We start from the raw sequence: 18316 nt of genomic DNA on the forward strand, positions 1-18316 counted from the left end.
TGGTGCCGGGCGCCGTTTCAGGACCTGCTACTCATTTGGGGGCGACAGACCGTCTCCAGAGGGCTGCAGGGAGGGGCCCTTGCCAGGTCCCGCTTTTCTAAATGAGATGACATTGAGCTGAAAGGAGGAGCCAGGTGACCACCCAGGCACAGCCCCTCGGGCATTCGGCACAACCCCTCGGGCATGGGGCACAGCCATTGTGAAGGCCCCGGGCGGGAGCACGCCTGGCACACTCGAGGACCAGTGAAGTGGCTTTGTGGCTGCGGAGCACGAGGGAGGGAGCCAGGGAGGCCTAAGGACGGCCTGGCAGCTGCCTGTGGGCACTGAGGGCTTTGGCTGGTGGAGGTGGTGGCGTGAACGAGCCGTGCGTTTCCTGGGAGCTCAGCTGTGCACGGAGACACTCAGGGCTGATCCCAGGGCGTCATGTCATCCCCTCGGGGCCCACACAGAGCCGTGCCTCCCCAGGCCTGGGTGTCTCCCAGACGGCCTTGCTGGCTCGTGGGCCCTGGGGGCCCTCCGGGGCAGCCGAAGCCCTCTGTGTGGGAGCCCAGGGTGAGGCCCCGAGGGCGCCCGGGACGCTCCGCCCCGTCAGTGTGCAGCACGTCGGGGCCTCCACCCTCCTAGTGAAGCGGACCCCAGGCCCTCTGCCATCTGACCGGAGGCTCAGCCTGGTGGCCCCGCCAAGCGGAAGGGGAGGGAAGGTCTCTTGTCCCCTGACACCTGCACTCCCGGGAGTGGGTGAGAAGGCGGCCGCGTAGGAGACCAGGCGGGGCCGTGGGCGGCCTGAGGGGCTGGCAGCCGAGGGAGAGGTTCTGGAGCCAGAAGAACCCCGACCTGAGCCTGGGTGCGTCTCTCTCGCCCTGGCTGCCTGGGCGCTCGCTGTGCTGGATGGTTTGGGGTCTGAGCTCACCCCTGCATCTCCCAGCGCCTGCCACAGCTGTGGGGCTGTCCCCACGTCACAAAAGGGAGCCCCAGTACCGCAACACTCACCAAGCACCCGCCACCCCTCCGTCTTCGTGGTCGGTGAGGTCTTCCGTCCCAAGAGCTGGTGCCTCCTTAGCGGCTCTGTTTACCTGAAGTCACCGGGAAAACGTTGGGGCCCCGCAGAGCAGGGAGGTGCGCGTGACTCCGGGCGCACCGTGGCCGCGGCAACAGTTCGGGTCTCCCCCTTCTCTGCCTCAGGCCACCCACCCTGCGGGGAACTCGGGACAGGAGGGTGCAGCCCTCGGGCCCCAGATAAAGCCACAGGTTTGCACGTGGCCCAGGGCTCGCAGACCCACCTGCCCAGCCTCCTGGGGTCAGGGGAGCCCGGGGGCCAGCGTGGCGGGTTTCCCACGCTGTCAGGTGGGGAGAAGGCTCCGAGGCCTCCCACGGGGAAGAGAGACCCCTCTGGGCTGAGCAGGAGGGCCGGCCCCTCCACAGAAAACCCCAGGGCTGTTGTGACTCGGCAGGGCCCCACCCCCATCTCCTTGAGGTTCTGCGAGACCATTTGGCGGAATGAGTCAAAACATCCAGAAGGTTCTGCTGGGAAGAGAGGCACAGAGCCCAGCTCTTCACGCCCCTCCCCAGAGCAGCTGCCCGCCTGGTGCCTTCCAAGGCGGGGAGGAGGGGCTGGGCAGGGCTGGAGACAGACCCTCTACCCGCTGGGCACACGGCCTGTTATTCCGGGTCAGGGGAGTGAGGCCTGGCGGGTGAGGCCACCGCTGGGTGACCCCAGGCTGGCTCCTGCCCTCTCTGTGCCCTCAGAAGGGGCACAGAGATGCCACCTCAGGGTTGGTGTAGCCTGTGGACACTCTGAACCTTGGGCTTGACCCGTGAGCGCCCGCTGGCTGTTGGCTCCTGGTTTCTGCAGGACTGTCCCTCTACTGTATCCACCCACCCACGGCCCGCATCACCTCCTTGCCGAGAGGAGGCCAGCGGGGTTAACCCTGCGGTGAGGCCTGTCTGTGGCAGATGTGGCCCTGGCCTCCGGGGTGCAGGCTCCCTGCCCTTGGCTTCGGCCATCGTGTGCCCTTGCCTCGGGGTGGGGGTGGGGCTGGACCTGAAGGTCCCTGTGGCCCTCTCCCTGCAGCCACCGCCAACCCGAAGTCCTGACCACGGAGTCTGGGTCCCCACTGTCCGGGCCGTGCAGGGCTGCCAGCTGCCAGGGACGTGTCTCTTTGCCCAAAGTACAGGCTTTGGGGACAGATGTGCTTCTTGGCTGTCCCTCGGAGAGCCTCTCGGCATGGAAACGCCGTTGGGTGAGTGGGCGCAGGCGCCGCACATTGGGCCCAGCGGTCCCAGTGCGCCGTGGGAAGCTGGCGTTGGACGCGCTTTGTTGCTCAATTGGCCAAAAGCCCAGGAAACGGCGCCGAGCTTGGCGATGCTCGTGGGTGTGGAAAGGAAGTGTCTGCAGGAGGCCCCCCGTTGGGCAAGGCTGAGGGTGCAGGTTCCCCAGCAGTGCACGGGGTGGGCCCTGACCCCTGCAGTTCCAAAACTGCCCTGCAAGATGCAGGAGTTCAGCCTGCTGGCCTGCCTGGAAGGGGAGGCAGGCAGGACAGCCCCAGAATCCTCGCGCCTGTGCTGCGAGGCAGAGCCATTGTCTCCCCACTTCCCAAGGAAATGCTCAGGCCAGGCCGAGAAGGGACCCACTTGCAGCCTGTGGCCAGACAGTGGACAGCTGCCCGACTCAGACCCGAAGGCCGTGCCCGCCCCCAGCAGCCCGCTGTTGGTCTGGGAGACCAGAAGTTTGGAGGGAGCCAGCGAGGTGCAGGCAGAGGTGTGGGCCCAGGGCCCAGCCCTTCCCAGCTGTGCCGGGGAGTTACTCAGTTAACCTCTGGGTCTCAGTGGTCCCACCTGTAACAGAGGCGTGATGTTTCGCGTTTCATTGTTACCATCACGTAACAGAACAGCTTCACGGGCTGCCGGAAGGATTATGTGAGCTGCTGTATTGTTGGTCACCTCTCACTGGCTGCGTCTGTCCCCCCGCCCGAGCCTGACACCCAGCCTTGGAAGGGGTTTGTCCCTGGACTCTGGCCTGTGCCTTTGAGTCCTGTTGACCCACCCCTCAGAGAAGGCCCTGGTGCCAGCAGTCCCCTGAGTGGGTCCTCCAGCAGTGGGAGAGGCAGCCTGTTCTAGCACTCTGGGTGAAAGGTGGGCCGGATCCTAGGCGCATCCCCCTCCACCCACTCCAGTGCCCACAGCAGGCATGGCTAATCGATCTCCACCCACTCCAGTGCCCATGGCAGACATGGCTAATCAATCTCCATCCACTCTGGTGGGCATGGCAGACTTCGCCCATCGGTTGTGCCCACCTTTCCGTGTGAGCCTGCCTGAGGCAGCAGCGCCTTCTCGCAGAGATGCTGCGGTACCACCGCTTGATGGACTTGCGTGTGAGGGGAGGCCTACCGACTGCTCTGGCTGGGTGGGCTCCGGGGGCCTGCCAGCTCCAACCATTCAGCTTCTCTGTGCCCTGGGATCTTGGGGGGAGATGCGGGCAGGTGTCTTTGGGACACAGCTTGTGCCCCGTTGGGTGGAGCAAGGACCCCGAGATGTCCTAGATGGAGAGACGGGGCATGGAAGGGTCCCCCTCCCCGGCCCATAAGATGCTTAGACTTGGGGTCCACCCACACACAGTTCCCAGGGGCTGCGTGGGCTCCTGAGCTTGGCTGCTGTGGTGTAGACGGTGCCTGGAATGGGAGTCCTGGGTTCCAATCCAGCCCCGCCAGGCGGGGTTCTGTGACCTTGGCGGGGTCACCGACCTCCTGACCCTCCCGTGAAGTGGGAGTAGTGACACCTCCACAGGGAGCGTCCCAGGACGAGTATCACTCACAGACCGTGTCCTGGGCGCCTGCTGCGTGGCCGGGGCTGGGCTTCGGTGAAGCAGCCGCATGGGGAAGTTAGAAACCACGATGAAGGCGGTGGAGGAGGAACCGGAGACGTGGCCTCCGCGCCGTGGCCCCTCCCCCTCCCCTTCCCCCTCCCCCAGGCAGGCCTTCCGGACACCTCCCTCCCCGGCCAGGCTCAGCCGGGACAGGAGTGGGGCGCCCCAAGGCCCTCCTTCCTCTGCTGGCTCCCTAGTGTGAGCCGGGCCGGGCGGCCCCGGCGGGGACCTGGGAGGAGGTGCCCACTCGGCAGCACCGGCTTGGGGAATCCCGGCTGGCACCGAGCCACCACCTCCCTGCCACCCGCATCCACCAGGAGCCAGACAACCCGGATCCTCGCCAAGCGGGGGGAGGGCTCGCGCCCGCTTTGCCTGCTCCCAGCCTTCCTTTCTGCTGCCTGCGTGTAATTAACAGAGTAATTAAAAACAGGATGAGTTAATTGGTATTCATTTATGTGGCAGATGTTTTTAATTGAGGCAGGAAACAATTTACCTGTTTACACAAACAATGGCAAAGGCAGGCTTGTAAAACACATTTTTAAAAATATTTTCCTCCCCCTTCCTAAAAAGAAGAATTGAAATCACTCGGTCCCCCTGCGCCTCCGTGTGCGAGCAGGCAGGCCCCGCCCGGGGGCTCCGTGCCAAGAGGAAACATCTGTTTAAAAGGTTTGCTTCCCCGGGACTCAGTTTGCCTTAACTCAGAGGAAAGGCAGCGGTGCTGTTCCCAGGTGGCGGGGACCGGCTCTCGGGCCTCCCCCACGACGGGGCGTCCTGCCTGCCCAGTGGTCCTCTGGGTGGGGAGGGGGCGGCTTCCTTCCCACCTGCCTTTGTGGTGGCTCAGCGGCCGTGCGAGCCGCGTGCTGGCGGTGAGGGTGGCCTGGGGCCTGGCCTAGGGCCTGATCTGCGCTCGCGGGGTGTGACTGGCCGTCTGGGATCTGGTTGAAGAGCAGAGGTCAGAGGAGCACCTTCGAGGGGCAGTGCTCGGGGTGGCCGGGCCCCTGAAAGCAGGGGACAGGTGTGTGAGGTGAGGCAGGTGAGGCTTGGCCGAGGTGCACAGCCCGCACAGAGCCTCTGCCCCGAAACCTGGGGCTCCCAGCCCCGCCTGCACTGGCGGCTTCTGCCCCGCACCTTTTGAGCGACGTACGATCGGAATTTCTGGAGCATTTCCATGGTTCCGGGGGCAGGGAGGTGAACTGTTCTGGAATCCGTCAGGGAGCAGGGCCCTGGGTAGATGGCCCCGGGATGCGGAGCAGTCCAGGGCTCCGTGTGCCCCCACCCCACCTCCTACCCCGAGGCAGGGCCAGCTGCCTCCAGGCTTCTCCTGCGCTGCTGGGGCTAAATCGGAAAATGAGACAGCAGGTATCGGAGGAGGTGAGCAGGGCACAGAGCGGCTGGGGCCGGCGGTACCTGCAGAGTCCTTGGGAGGTCGCAGCCCATGCCGGTGCTGTGTGGCCTTGGGGGCAGACCTGGAGCTCTCTGAGCGTCCTGGCCTGTCTGGTGCTGTGAGCGCTGACCACGATAATGACAGAGGAAGCCTGAGCTTTCGCCGTGGCTCCGGCCTCCTGCACGAAGGGGCGGGGGCGGGGGGAGGAGCGGCCTGCTGCCCCCGCAGTGGCGGGTCTCTCGTGGGCCTGGCTTCATCCGCAGGTGTGCCGGGTTGGGCAGGAACTGAGAGGGGCTGGGGAGCCCACAGGCCCACCCCCGGTCCCCACGCTGGGCGGGGAGCCGTGCTGTCGCTCACCCAAACCAGCGGAGGGGTCCTCCCGAGGGGGCGCAGAGGCGGGAGGAGCCCCCGGCACCCGCCCGCTCCAGAGCGAAGCCGGCCAGGCCACCCCCCTCAGCCCGGCCTTTCCCACGGTGAGGCCTAAAATCCTGCTCCAGCTGCCACCCCTCACCACCCGGGTCCCTCGGGCTGCATCCCCCGGCCTGTGTTGGTGTCTCTGGTCGGGTGACCTCACGGGCCGCACTGTGCCTGGGGTTGGGGTGAGTAGTCTGGCTCTCGGGCCGAGTGCCGGGGAACCGCTGGTCCCCAATCGCTCTTTAGCCTTCACAGGAGCAGCGCTATTATTTTAAATTTTGGTAACGTTCCTCAGGAGAGTTCAAGGTGATATGCAGCCAATTTGCACAGTTTTTAAACAATGAAAATGCTTTGGGAATCCCTTAAGCCTTAGAGGCGCCTCGTTGCCGGCAGAGGAAAATCCCAACTCTTGGCCTGGGTTTTCAGACCCTCCAGCCGCCTGGCCACCCCCGCCCTGGTGCACAGGCGCCTCTGTTCCTGCAGCGCCAGCTGCCCTGCCTCTGCCATGCGTGCCCTCCTCGGGGCACCCTTCCCAGCCCCAGGTGGGCAAGCCCCGCAGCCAGGCTCCAGCGCTAACTCAGTCTCTTCTCAGAAGAGCCCAGGTGAGTCGGTGGCTGACACAGGCCGTCCCACGTCACCTGCACCTGGGCACGGTCCCCACGGTGCGGGCCCCGTCACTCGCTTCATGGCCAGGGGAGTTGCTCGCATTCCATCCAGTCCTTTTGTAAAATGGGCCGGACCCATGTATCTGCTGAGTGAGACTTTGTGACTGCCACTCACTGTTACGGTCGCCTTCATTCAGAGCGGGGAGGGGTCCGCAGTGCTGGTGGGCAGCAGGCGGTTGAAAACTGCCTCAGGAGGTGGTTTAAAAGGGGGCTGGTACAGGGGGCTGCAGGGGTTGGGGTCTGGCTGCCCTTTCCCAGGGGAGGGTCCTGTTTCCTGCTAGAGGTACTCTGTGTACATGTCAGATGGTCTTTATTTATTAATTTTTAACACCTTAAAAAGTCAGTGTTTTTTTGTTTCTGTTTTTGTTTTGCTTTTAAGGGTCACACCCGTGGCATATGGAGGTTCCCAGGCTAGGGGTCTAATCGGAGCTACAGATGCCGGCCTACACCACAGCCACAGCCACAGCCACGCCAGATCTGAGCCGTGTCTGCGATCTACACCGCAGCTCAGGGCAATGCCGGATCCTTAACCTACTGAGTGAGGCCAGGGATCGAACCTGCAACCTCGTGGTTCCTAGTCAGATTCGTTTCTGCTGTGCCATGACAGGCACTCCAAGTGTTTTATTTCTTTTTATAGTGATTTGTATTTTTTCCATTGTTGCTGGTTTACCGTGTTCTGTCAGTTTTTTCTACTGGACAGCATGGTGACCCAGTTCAGGTCGCCTTTTAAATGTTCCAGGGCTATTCCGCAGCCTTTCTTGGGGTCACACCCCCTCCCTTAGGAAATGCACCCTAGTCCACTTTGCATGTGCTGCCCGGCCACCCACCCGCCCAAGCACTAACCCCTCCACCCACCCACCTACCCACCCAAGCACTAACCCCTCCACCCACCCACCCACCCGCCCAAGCAGTGACCCCACCCACCATCCATCCACTTCCTACTCGCCCACGCATGTCTCTGTCCGCACGCCCACACCTCACGCCCACCCAGCCACCGCCACGTGTCTCACACTCACTAGGGGTGCCCACCAGCAACTGAGTCACTTCCCCTTGCACCGCGTGCCTGGGGGGACAGGAAGGGACTCCCCAGTGTCAGGACTGGTGCTGGGAAAGGAGAGCGCCCTTCTTCCCGCTGCCCCTTCCCACCTGGCACCCCCACTGGCCGCCCAGATGGCGCCCCCCCCCCCCCGACCCAGAGAGCCGCTCTTGGCAGGGAAGCCCTAGCAGCTGGGCTAGGAATGTGCTTCCTCCGTGCGCCAGCCGCAGGGCGAGCAGGCGGGACATCTGGATCCCGTCTGCAGGAGAAGGAGGGTCTCCAGTCCAGCCCGTGAGCTTGCCTCCCCCCCCCCACCGCCTTGTCGCTCTGTTGGTTGCTTAGCACACATGGGACCCTCCCAGGCGCCCCCAGAAGGAAGTCTCGCCCCAGCCCCAAGTTTGGGGCGTCTGCACTTGGCTGGAGCTCTGGGCTCCTCCACCAGCCGTCACCCCGACCGCTCTTGAAAACGCTGGCAGGGACATTGCGGCTCTGACCTGCTGTCTCCCGGGCACCCTGGGCACGCTTCGTCCAGGATGGGGTTACACGTGTTTCCCAGCCCTTTGATTTTCCTTTTCAGTGGGCAGCCCCCGGGCACTGTTTGCGCTGGTAACCGGCTGTGTGAGCGCAGCAGCCTCGGCCCGTCAGGGCCACCTCCCCGCCCTAGCCCCGCTGCCGCGGTTGCGCCTTCCTCTCCGAGGCATCCTGTGGCTCATCGCCTTTGTCCCCTCTGGGGTCTGGGGTCATCCGCTCAGCCCCGTGTGGCAGAGTTCCTTCCGGGCTGGTGCATGGAGTTGTGTGGACCTGCCCTTGACCTCCTGGTGGCTTCTGACCATGGTCAGTGGGTCCCCAACCCTTTGCCACCACGCTCCTGTGTTTGCTGTTGGCTCCCCGCCGCAGAGCCACGGCTGTGCCGTGGGCGCGATGCTTCGGGTGGGTGGGCACTGAAGGGCAGTTTCCAGAGGGGAGGTGCCCCCAGCATGAGCCTGAGGATGTGTCCGACCCGCCCTCTGTGGGCTCCTCCCCTTGCCAGCAGTGTGGTGGCGAACCCCGAGGTCACCGTCCCTCTGGTTGACATGCGAGCCTGAGCCCAGACGCCTCCCCGGGAGGCAGTCGGATCCCTGGTTCTCTAAGGGCCTCTCTGGCTCCTAAATGTCTGGAGGGGAGTTCCCGTTGTGGCTCAGGGGGTTCTGAACCTGCCTTGGATCCTTGAGGACGTGGGTTTGATATCTGGCCTCGCTCAGTGGGTTAAGGACCCAGTGTTGCTGTGACTGTGGTGCAGGCCAGCAGCTGCATCTCAGCGTCGACCCCTAGCCTGGAACCTCCATAGGCTGTGGGCGCGGCCCTAAAAAGACAAGAAAAAAACCTGTCCATCCAGAGAGCTGGACACGTGGGCCCTCTGCCGCCTGGCAGCCATGTGACCCAGGCACGCAGCCCATGCGCCTCGGTTTCCCCGTCTGTAATGTCAGGACTTCGACGGGTCAGACGGGGGTCTCTGCCCGGGGAAAGGCAGCCCATCTGAAGTCAGAGTTGGACCCCCGCCCCGCCCGCCCTGCAGGCCTTTGGCAGGATCTCCGGCTGACCCCAGGCCCATCCCCTCTCTTGCTCTCCGTGCCTGCGGGGTGGGGGAGGGCTCTGCTCCCCATCTCACAGGTGAGAAAACAGGGCCTCAACAGAAAAGCCACCGAGGTTCCAGCCAAGAGCCTGAGTCAGGGTGGGGGGGCGGCCCGCGGGAACCTCCCCCTCACGGCTCCTTGTCTAGCACCACCCCAGCCAGAAGCGGGAGCCACGGGCCCAGTGGGTAGACGGAGGCTCAGAGCCACGCTGGGCTGATGTCCCCATCCACAGGCAGTCACAGAGCGGGCTGGGAACCCAGGCTGCCTGGCCCTGGCTCAGCGTTGTTGCCATGGCAGCCTGCCACCCACAGGCCCAGGGGGTCTTGGGGTCCCTGGGGTGGGCGGGCTGGCCCAGCCCAGCGCTGTGCAGGAGGAAGGGCAGTGGCAGCAGCGTTAACGGCAGAGGAAGCGCCTGCCTGGGTCAGGCCCGAGGACCAGGACGAGCCAGGCAGGAGGGTCCAGCGGACGTGGCTGGAGCACCCGCGGGGGCGGAGGGCGGCCCGGACCAAGGGAGGGAAAATACTAATCCCTGTGTTTTAATTATTACTGATTCATGGGGCGACGGAGGCCTTGATAAAAACCAGATGCGGGAAATGGCCCAAGTTCAGCGCCTGGGACTCATTAGGGCTGTGCGCCCCCCCCCAGGAAAACTTGCAGCGCCTTGAGCATCAAAGACAAACCATCCCTGACCTTGGCCTTGGGGGAGGGGTCAGCCTCGGGGTCAAACGCACCCATCTCGATGTGGGGGGTCACCCCGTGTCCCAGAAGGATGGCAGCCACAGCCCCTCATCTCTGCCAGTGCTGGGAGCCCCATCCGTGGGCCCATCTGAGGTGGGCTGCTTCCTGGGTGCTGCCTGGCTCTCCTCCTGTCTCCTCCTGTCTCCAGACACAGCCACAGGGAGGCTCTGTAACAGGCCACACCCTCCTTCTGCCCCCAGACAGGTGGCCCTTGGTTGGGGAGATCACCCGACTGGCTGGAGACCCCAGGGTCCAGGAGAGAAGCCCCCCACTGCCACTTCAGGAATCCTCGAGGGGAGGGCAGGGCAGGGCACCCTTGGGCCGGAAGCTCCCCAGCAGGGGGGGGGGGTGCAGGCTCAGGTGCCCCCTCCGTGAGCTGGCGGGGCACCTGTCCCACCTTGCCCAGGCCCCACAGCAGCCAGTAGACAGCGGTCAGTGGCCTCGAAGGAGGTGACTCTCTCACCAGGGGATGCTTGGGGCTGAGCCAGCGGGGGGCCAGGCTGGCCTTCGGGAAGGGACTTCCTGCATCTCCGCGCCGCCTGTGGGCCTCATGCCCAATGGTTGGAAGGCCGGAAAACTGCCTGGGGCCATGTGGACACTGAGGGACCATGGGCGCCCCACACTCAGGAGGGCTGCTCGTGAGCCAGGGGCCCTTGCTCCACCTCCACCGGCTGTCACTGCTCAGGGGACACGTCCCTGTATAACCCACGCCCCTGTGTCCTACAGGAGTTCGGTACCGGGCGTGGGGGTGGGGCCATCAGGCGGTTTGTAGTTGGAAGGGGCTTTGGGGCTCCGGGGTGGGGGTCGTATGGAGGAGGGGTCCTGGCGGGGACACGGGCGTGGGAGTCGGCCCTGCTGAGCTGCGGTCCTGGGTGAGCCCCCAGCCTCCGGCTCCTCGGTTTCCTCATCTCTTCAGCGGGCCCTGAGGCCCCTGGCCTGGGACTCTGCGTGCGGGGGACGAGCCTGGGAAGTGCTTGGTACCCAGGGGCCGGCGGGGCCCTGGAGGACGTGGGGATGAGGCTGTGGGGCAGCATGGGGGGGGCGTGCAGGCGTGGAACGCCACCCGCGGGCTTGGACCTGACGGGAAGGAGATAGGCAGCCACGGTGCACCCTGGCGCCTCGCTCGCTGTGACCGGGTCTCGGTGTCCCCATCTGGAACGGGGGGTACAGCGGCATCTTCCTCGGGGCTGGCGTGAGATGAAGGCGGGATCACAGGGTCCTGGAAGCCCTGGGCCTGGGCAGAGGGGTCTCTGCGTGCAGATTCGCGCTGTTCCGGGCGGGGTGGCAGCGGGGACAGCGTGCTGCTTTCCTCCCGGAAGAGTCTGGCCTGAGAGGGACAGAGTGTGCCCGGGAGGTGCCAGGGACACCTCAGGCTCTGCCACGGCGGGCAGCTGAGCTGGGACACCGGACACCAGGCAGCTGCTGCCCCGCCCTCAGACCTTGTGGATGGAGCGTGGGGCTCCGGAGGACACCCGGGGGGACAGGACCCCGACCTGGCCGGGGGGTCGGGACTCGCATCTGCCGAGGGAGCCTGCGGGGCGGGGAGGCTGCGACTGTCCTTCTGTCCGTGCGTCCTTCTGTCCGTGGACTCTCTCCGGCCCTGAGGTTGCAACTCCACGGCAGTTTGTAGAGCGCCTGCTGCCCCTGGACCACCCTGGGCACTCAGTTTTGCTGAGAAAAATGGTTGCATTTGGGCAAAGACGTGGAGAGTGTGGAGACGAGGGCGGAGAGGGGACAGGCCAGTCACGCAGGACCCTGCAGCACCCTCGGGATGCTGGCCAGGGGCCCGGGATGCCCCAGTGCCCGTCTCAGGGAACATGGCCTAGGGGCCTGGCTCTCCCCTCAGCTCCCAGGAAGGCCAGCGTCCCATCCACCTCGGCAGCGGCTTCGGGACACCGGCCCACAGCCCGGCCCGGGCAGGGCTCCCTCCTCGTCCCTTCTCCACACATGTGGGGGCTGAGGCCCCCTGCGGGTCAGTGCCGCGAACGGGCCTGGGTGTGCAGCATCCGCCCCGTGCCAGGCTCCACGAGGGCGGGGGTCCCAAGACCCACGAGAGCGTGGTCTCCCGGGCCCTGTGCCCATCTCCTCCCCTCCAGGCTCGTGGGGCCCATGGAACAGGATTCTGTGTCAGGACTCTGTTCCCGTGGCTGTGTCATCGTCAGTACCCGCCGACCTTCCTCCTCCCGTGCCTTTTACAGCAGGGTCACAGGAGATAATGGCCAAAGTCAGACCACAGGAGGTCAACGCTGGGGCCTGGATGGGGCTGAGGCCAACAGACCCTTCCCCGGTGGAGGGTTCTAGAACCCCAGGGCTGGGAGCGCTGGGCTGTGTCCCCTTCTCAGCCGGGCAGGCGGGCTGGGACAGTGATGGATGGGGTGGCCTGTTGCGGCTGATGCCGTGTTCTTTCCCACCGGCTCCACCCCGCCGCTGAGAGCTGCTTCCCTGGGGGTGGATCAGTGGCATTTACCGGGAAGTGGACACACTGTCTGGGAAAGACGCAGGGGCTCCCCTGGGGAGCGCCGCCAGACTCTGGGAATGTTCTCGAGGGCTGGGAGCCCAGGGCTGCGGGAGGGGCTGTGACAGCGGCTGGAGGGAGTCCAGCTCCGAGGGGCCGCCCCTCTCGTCCTCTGGCTCGCTGGCCCTGGTGGACGGGCTCCTGCACCTCAGCTGGACGTCAGGACAGCACCACCACTGCTCCGGCCAGCGCCCCACCCTCGGGGATCTGGGACCCCGACAGTTAGAAGGGTGAATGGGGCGGGGCTCTAGCGGCAGGCCTCGCAGATGGCAGGGGGCGGGGGGCGCCGGTAAGGCGCACCTCCTCCTTCCTGGGAGCCGGCCGGGTCACCTGGTCCCTCTGCCTAGGTTTCCCGTCCGTAAGATGCAGCAGGGCAGCCACTGCCTCTGGGGTTGCAGGCGGGTCATGAGGCGCTGGCTGGGCCCCTCACCTCCCAGCTGCCCACCTCTGAACAGGACCATGGGTAAGGGACCCCGCAGCCCAGAGATGTCCCTTGCCTGCCACCGGGACGAGGGCTGCTGTTCTGGCCGGGGCACTGCGCGGGGCTCCGGGAGAGCTGGTGGGACCCCTGCCGGGCGCAGACCCCAGGTGTGCCTCTTCCGTCTCCCCCTTGTTCCTCTGATGCAGGTTCTCCACTTTGCATTTGGGGAAAGGTACCTGCGGTGCTTGTGGTCCTGGGGCTGCCATGGATGCCGGGTGTGCCACTGCTGGAGGCACAGGGGTGCTGTGGCCAGGCCCCATTTCCTCCTTCTGGAGCTCCGCGTCCAAGAGCCCATGGAGCTCGGAAGATGGGCCTCGCGCTCACCTGCCCAAGTCGGGGCACGCGGGGCGTCCCCCCGACTCAGGTCAATGAACCCCCCCGAGCTCAAACCCTAGGCACCCGCCTTCCACGTCCGGTCAGTCCATGTGGTCTTCCTGGGCAATGCTGGATTGGCTTCAGAATTTTCTAGTCTCCCAGGTGACTGCGGGGCCCAGGGGGCCTGAGACGCCAATGGAGAGGCTCGCGTTTGGGCCCTGCTGCCCATCAGGCTCTGAGCCTCTGAGCCTCTCGGGGGCAGCTGGTGCTGTTATATGTTCATCTCAAAAGAAAGAAATAAGATAAAGCTTAAGACGAATGTTCTGCTTTCCCAGGCCCCACCACAGAGCTGCTGACCAGTCCCTTAAAAAGCGACGCTGGGTGGAGGGTTTGTGGGCTGAGGACACCAATGACCACAGAACCAAGAGTGGGGGGATGCAGGTCCCAAGCAGGGCAGGGGACCACTGGGGTCAGCCCAGGGTGCTGGGAGCTGTGACCCAGCGCGTCCCGACAGGGCTTTCCAGGAACAGCATGACACTCCAACGAGGCACTGCATGGACGTGCAGGGCCCAGAGCCTGGCTGCCCCTGCACCTCAGGATGCCAGGGAGGGGACACGAGGGCCTGGGGGAGACCTGAGAATGGGGGCAGGGAACGAGCTGCCCATGAGGCTGACCCAGGTTTTCCAGGGTGCCATGGCACCCTCAGCAGCCTTGGGGGAGTAGATCCTGCCCCCTTTCTGGCCCCAACACTCAGCACCAGGCAGGAGGGCCCTCCCCAGGCCCCCAGCCCTAGCTTATGGGAGGGGGGGTCTGCATGCCCCCATGCCCAGCCAGCTGGGCAGTACGGTTGTGCCAGAGCCCTGGGGGGTCCAGTCTCCACCTGGGAGGCCAGGAAGCGGCCCTTGGCTGGCACGGGGCCTTGGAAGGGGCTGGGCAGGAAGCCTGCGCCTGGGAGCAGCTCCTAGCCATGTGCCCAGGCCACGCAGGCCAGCAGGTGCTAGGCTTGGCTCCTGCGCAGGCGATCAGGGCTACACACGCAGCTTGGGGCTGCGGAGGTGGAGAGAGGACAGCTATTAGTAAAAGTTAATGGCTGCCACACGGATGGCGTGACCACGGTGGGTGCCGGGCCTTCTGCTAAGCACGTTTCCCCGTCTCCTTTGATCCGTGCTGCACCCCGGGAGGCGGGTGGCAGGTGCACCGGCTTTAGAGGCAAGAAACTGGCCCTGAGGCAGCCTCTCGTCTGGGAGGGAGGCCTGCAGCTCCCTCGTACCCTGCTGCCTTCCCACAGCAGCCTCCAGGGGTGCAGTGTGAGCATCGAGGCCCCTGAGCAGCCCCCCTGTCAGCCCACCTGGGACCCCCGCCCCGCCCCGCCCCGCCCCCTCCAGCCCCTGGGAGACCCCGGAGAATTCTGAGCTCTCTGACTCCTCCCCTTGGAGTGCTACCGGGTGCCCACCTCATGCTCGCAAGTGCTGGGCCAGCGGGGGACCCTGGGAGGCGTGGGCCAAGAAGCCAGGTCAGCCCAGAGGACATCACGTTCCAGGGGAGCCAAAGACCCTCATCGGGGGCAGCTCTCCTGAGGACGTGAGGTCAGAGCCGACTCCCCAGGGGAAGGAGGGTGGTCTGGGTGCGAGGGCTCGGAGCCCGGGCTCTGGGTGTGGGGGAATCTGAGGCTCCACATGCGGTGGAAGGTGCCGGAGGGTTTCCAGCAGGAGAGGCCGTGTCTCTGGCCGCTGTGCAGAGGCTCCCTGCTGCCTCAGTGGGACCCGCCAGACACCCTCCTCCCCACACCCTGCAGTGTGGCCGGCCCTGCGCGCTCCCTCCGGCCTCCGCGCTCTCTGTTCCTCAGCCACAAATGCTGTTCCTCGCTGTCTCCGTACCACCTCCGCTTTTTCCCGAAGGCCCCCGTCGCGTTTTGCTTTCTGGGGTGGGGTCTGTGCCGAGGGCGGCCTTAAGAGCGGGGTCCCGGCGCTCGAGTCGCTCCATAAACCTTGGCGCGTTTCACCGAGCGCTCGCTGTCGCCGCTCCAGACGAACAGGAAGACTCAGGGAGGTGAGGGGACGCTCCTTCGGCCACCAGCCAGGAGGCAGTCGTGCCAGACTCAAACAGGATTCAGGAAAGACTCGGTTGGTCTCCTGCACCTGTGGTCCTACTGTGCACAGTCCCAGGATCGACGGCCGGGGCAGGAGGTGGGGCTTGGGAGAGCAGCGGGGGCACCCCCCCCCCCGCGGCCTCTGTCCCCCTGGGTTTGACCCCCAAACTGCTGCCTCTTCTGCAAGGAGGAGAGTTCGCTTGAAACCCTGCAGACCCACATGGCCCTGCGGGGACGCCCCATACTTGCTTGTGCTCCTGGCGGCTTCCTGCACCTCTCTGTGCCCGTACGTTGGGGCTGGCGGCAGCGTTTCCCTCACGGGGTTCCCCAGGAATGGCCAGAGCCGAGGCTGTCGTCCGCCGTGAGCCTGCGCGTCTCCATAGGGGGCGGCCCAGGCCTGCTTGCCGGGCCCCCGCGGGGCGCGCTCCATCCCGGACCTGTAGGCACTTGCAGCCGCCCCCCCCCTCCACCGGTTTTCTCTTCTGCTTTTCTGTTCCACCGCGATGCCTCTTCGAAGCCCAGAGCGGAAGGGCTTTGGACTGTCAGAACAGGCCCAGTGTCCTCAGCGTCCCAGCCTGGCACCCTCAGCGCCCTCCCAGGCCTTGCCCCAGGGTGGCCTGGTCAGACGAAGGGCTGGCTGGGACGGGGCCGCACCTCACGGGTGGCCCAGGGCCCACAGCGCTGGCCGCGTTTGCCTTCTTTGGTTGTCACTGGGGACAGGCTGCCGGCCCCACGGCCAGGCCCGGTGTTGATGGGCCCCCACAGCTGCGGCGCACATGTGCCCGGCCATCAGCCTCCTGACAGGCGGGCTGCAGGGGGCAGGGCGCCCGGCAGGAGCAAGGCCAGCGGCTGCAGCTGAGGGACAGCAGGTGCTGTGCGGCCGGGGTGGCGGCTGAGTACCGGCTGCTTCCCCTCCGTGGGGCCTGGTGGGGAAGGGGCTCCTCCACTTGGCCGCGGGTCGGGCGTGCTAGAGGCGGAGGCTGCCACCCTCTGCATAAAGCGGGGAGAGGCGGTGCGGGGACACACAGGCTCGGGCACAGATGACAGTAAGTGCCATTTGCTAGCGCCATCACCATCCGAGGAGGGTACCTGCCCCGGAGGCCCAACTGTGCTTCCCAAGCTGCCCAGAGCGAGCGGGACCCCGGGAGGATAGGAGAGGGCGAAGCAGAAAGACAGAGCTTGGCCTGGGGGTGGCCAGCAGGCCCCAAGCCCCGGCCCCTGGGGAGACCCCGTCAGTGTTGGCAGGACATGCCGGGGGTGGTGGCTGCAGGTCGTCCACCCCAGACGCCAGCCGCCGCTCCCAGGTCTTCGAGGCCTGCCTGGGTGCCGGCTCACCCCGAGTTCAGACGGAGGCCCTCCCCTCCGCCTGCACCCAGGCAGCGCTGCCCCAGGCTTGGCAGGGCCGGTCGGTCAAATTTACCCAGAGACCTTTGGTGGGACCAGGGCTCAGGGCCCTCCCGGGCCGTGGTCGGCGCCCTCTCACCACACCCCGACCCTTAGCAGAGCGTCGGACCCCCTGGCCAGCAGACCACACTTTGTGTGGCGGGCAACCGAGCACGTCTGTGGTCTGCCTGGCCCCAGGAGTCGCCTGGGCCAGGAGGTGCGAGTAGAGGCTCCGGCCCCGCAGCCCCACCCCGGGCGTCTGCCTGGGTCCTCCCGGGAAGACCTCAAGTGGAAGCACATCTTTTCACATCTGCGGGGAGAGCGCCCCCCTCCCCGGGATCCTGTTAGAAATGCAGAGTCTCGGGCCTGCCCCGGACCTGCTGGGTCAGCAAAGGGGTGGCAAGGCTGCGTCTGTCTGCACACACCCTCCAGGAGCTGCTCCTGCCTTAGGGGGTGCCGCCCGGCTCCCGCTCTGCAGGAGACAGAACCCAAGGCTGCAGGGCCACCTCCACAGTGAGAAAGAGCGCCCAAGCAGCCTGCAGCCTCCAGCCCGCCCGGCAGGCTGAGCCCCGGGCGCTGGGACGTCAGCCCCCTGCAGCGCACCTGGGGCTCGTCTGGGCCGGGCGGGCGCTGCCGGCTGTGGGGCCTCAGCCGCAAGGCAGGTGGGGCTGGGTGGTGCAGACCCTGGCCCCTCAGCCGGCTTCACCCCACAGGCTCTCTCCCTCCCCCACCCGCAGCAGCACCCACGGCGGACAGGAGGGAGAAGGCCGCAGCCATGCCCGACTCCCCGGCCGAGCTGAAGACGCAGCCCCGGGCCACGCCCCCCAGCATGCCACCCCCGCCACCAGCCGCGTCCCAGGGGGCCGCACGACACCCCTCCTTCACGCCCCACACAAGTGAGTAACCTCGGGGCTGGGCTGGGGGGCAGGGGGCCGAGGGTGGAGGCCTCTCCAGGGTCCCTGGAGACTTTTGAGGTCCGAGCTTCTTTGCGGATGGGGCCAGTGCTCCAGTCCCTCCACCCTGAACCTACCGACGCCCTGGCTGGGTCTTTAGAGGCAGGGCCTCACCGTGGCTCAGAGCCCAAGCTTCGCGGTTCGGATGCCAGCTCTTCTGCTTGGAGGCTGTGCGGCTTTGGGCAGACTTCTTAACCTCTCTGGGCGAGACGTCCCTTGTCTATAACGCCAAGCCTCCTGCCTCACCGAGCTGCCGTGAGGACGAGGTTGGAGTAGTTCTTAGCAGGGGGCACACATGGTGAGCGGTTCTACTGGAGCTCAGAGAGGGCCAGGACCTTCCCGCAGGCACACAGCAGGCTAGTTGGATGCAGGTGAATCCTGTTGGGCCCATCAGAGGCGGCACCTCTGGCCTTGGGAGAGCTCGGCAGCCGGGCCTCAGCTGGTGTGAGGGTGAGCCGGGAGCTGGGGCCAGCGAGGCTCTGCTATCAGTGACATGACGGGCACACCAGGTCCTCAGGTGGCGTCCCGGGGCCCTGGGCTCTGGGGTTGAGCGTCTTGGCCCACAGTGGGTCTGGGGGCTTCCCGAGTCCGCAGCCCCATCCTTTGACTCAGGGCCATCGGGAAGGGGGCCCCTGGGTTGAGCTAAGCCACGGCCAGGGGCTTAGCAGTGCCTCCTAGCGCTTCCGGTGGGTCATACCTCAGAGGCTGGAAAGCCCCTTCCCCAGGGTCTGAAACACGAGCCCCACTCTGCCCACCCGGGGACCACAGCTCTGCCCACGGCCCAGGGTGGACCACAGGGCCTGTGCTGGCGCCCTCCTTTCCTGGTTCTGAATCTGGTGGTGGCTTCACTGGGGTCTGGGGATGACCC

At 65.9% G+C, this 18316-nt stretch overlaps 1 protein-coding gene across 13 annotated transcripts in view; it reads left to right on the plus strand.

The window, feature by feature from the left end:
• The window catches only part of CBFA2T3 (CBFA2/RUNX1 partner transcriptional co-repressor 3), a 75104-nt gene that overhangs the window by 36051 nt on the left and 20737 nt on the right, over positions 1-18316 (plus strand). For 8 of the 13 annotated variants that reach the window (XM_021093631.2, XM_021093633.2, XM_021093634.2 and 5 more), the window contains exon 2: positions 17233-17391. In XM_021093631.2, the coding sequence (XP_020949290.1) occupies positions 17233-17391 (159 nt within the window). Of the gene's footprint in view, positions 1-16024; positions 16159-17232; positions 17392-18316 lie in introns of those variants that run through there. The other 5 variants (XM_084959293.1, XM_084959295.1, XM_084959297.1 and 2 more) reach the window with 2 other exon arrangements.

Source organism: Sus scrofa, chromosome 6 (genome assembly GCF_054392235.1).
Source record: "Sus scrofa isolate SSC_HxYL_T2T_F1_AM1 chromosome 6, Sscrofa_HxYL_maternal_Yorkshire_Landrace_v2.0, whole genome shotgun sequence".
Classification (NCBI taxonomy): domain Eukaryota; kingdom Metazoa; phylum Chordata; class Mammalia; order Artiodactyla; family Suidae; genus Sus; species Sus scrofa.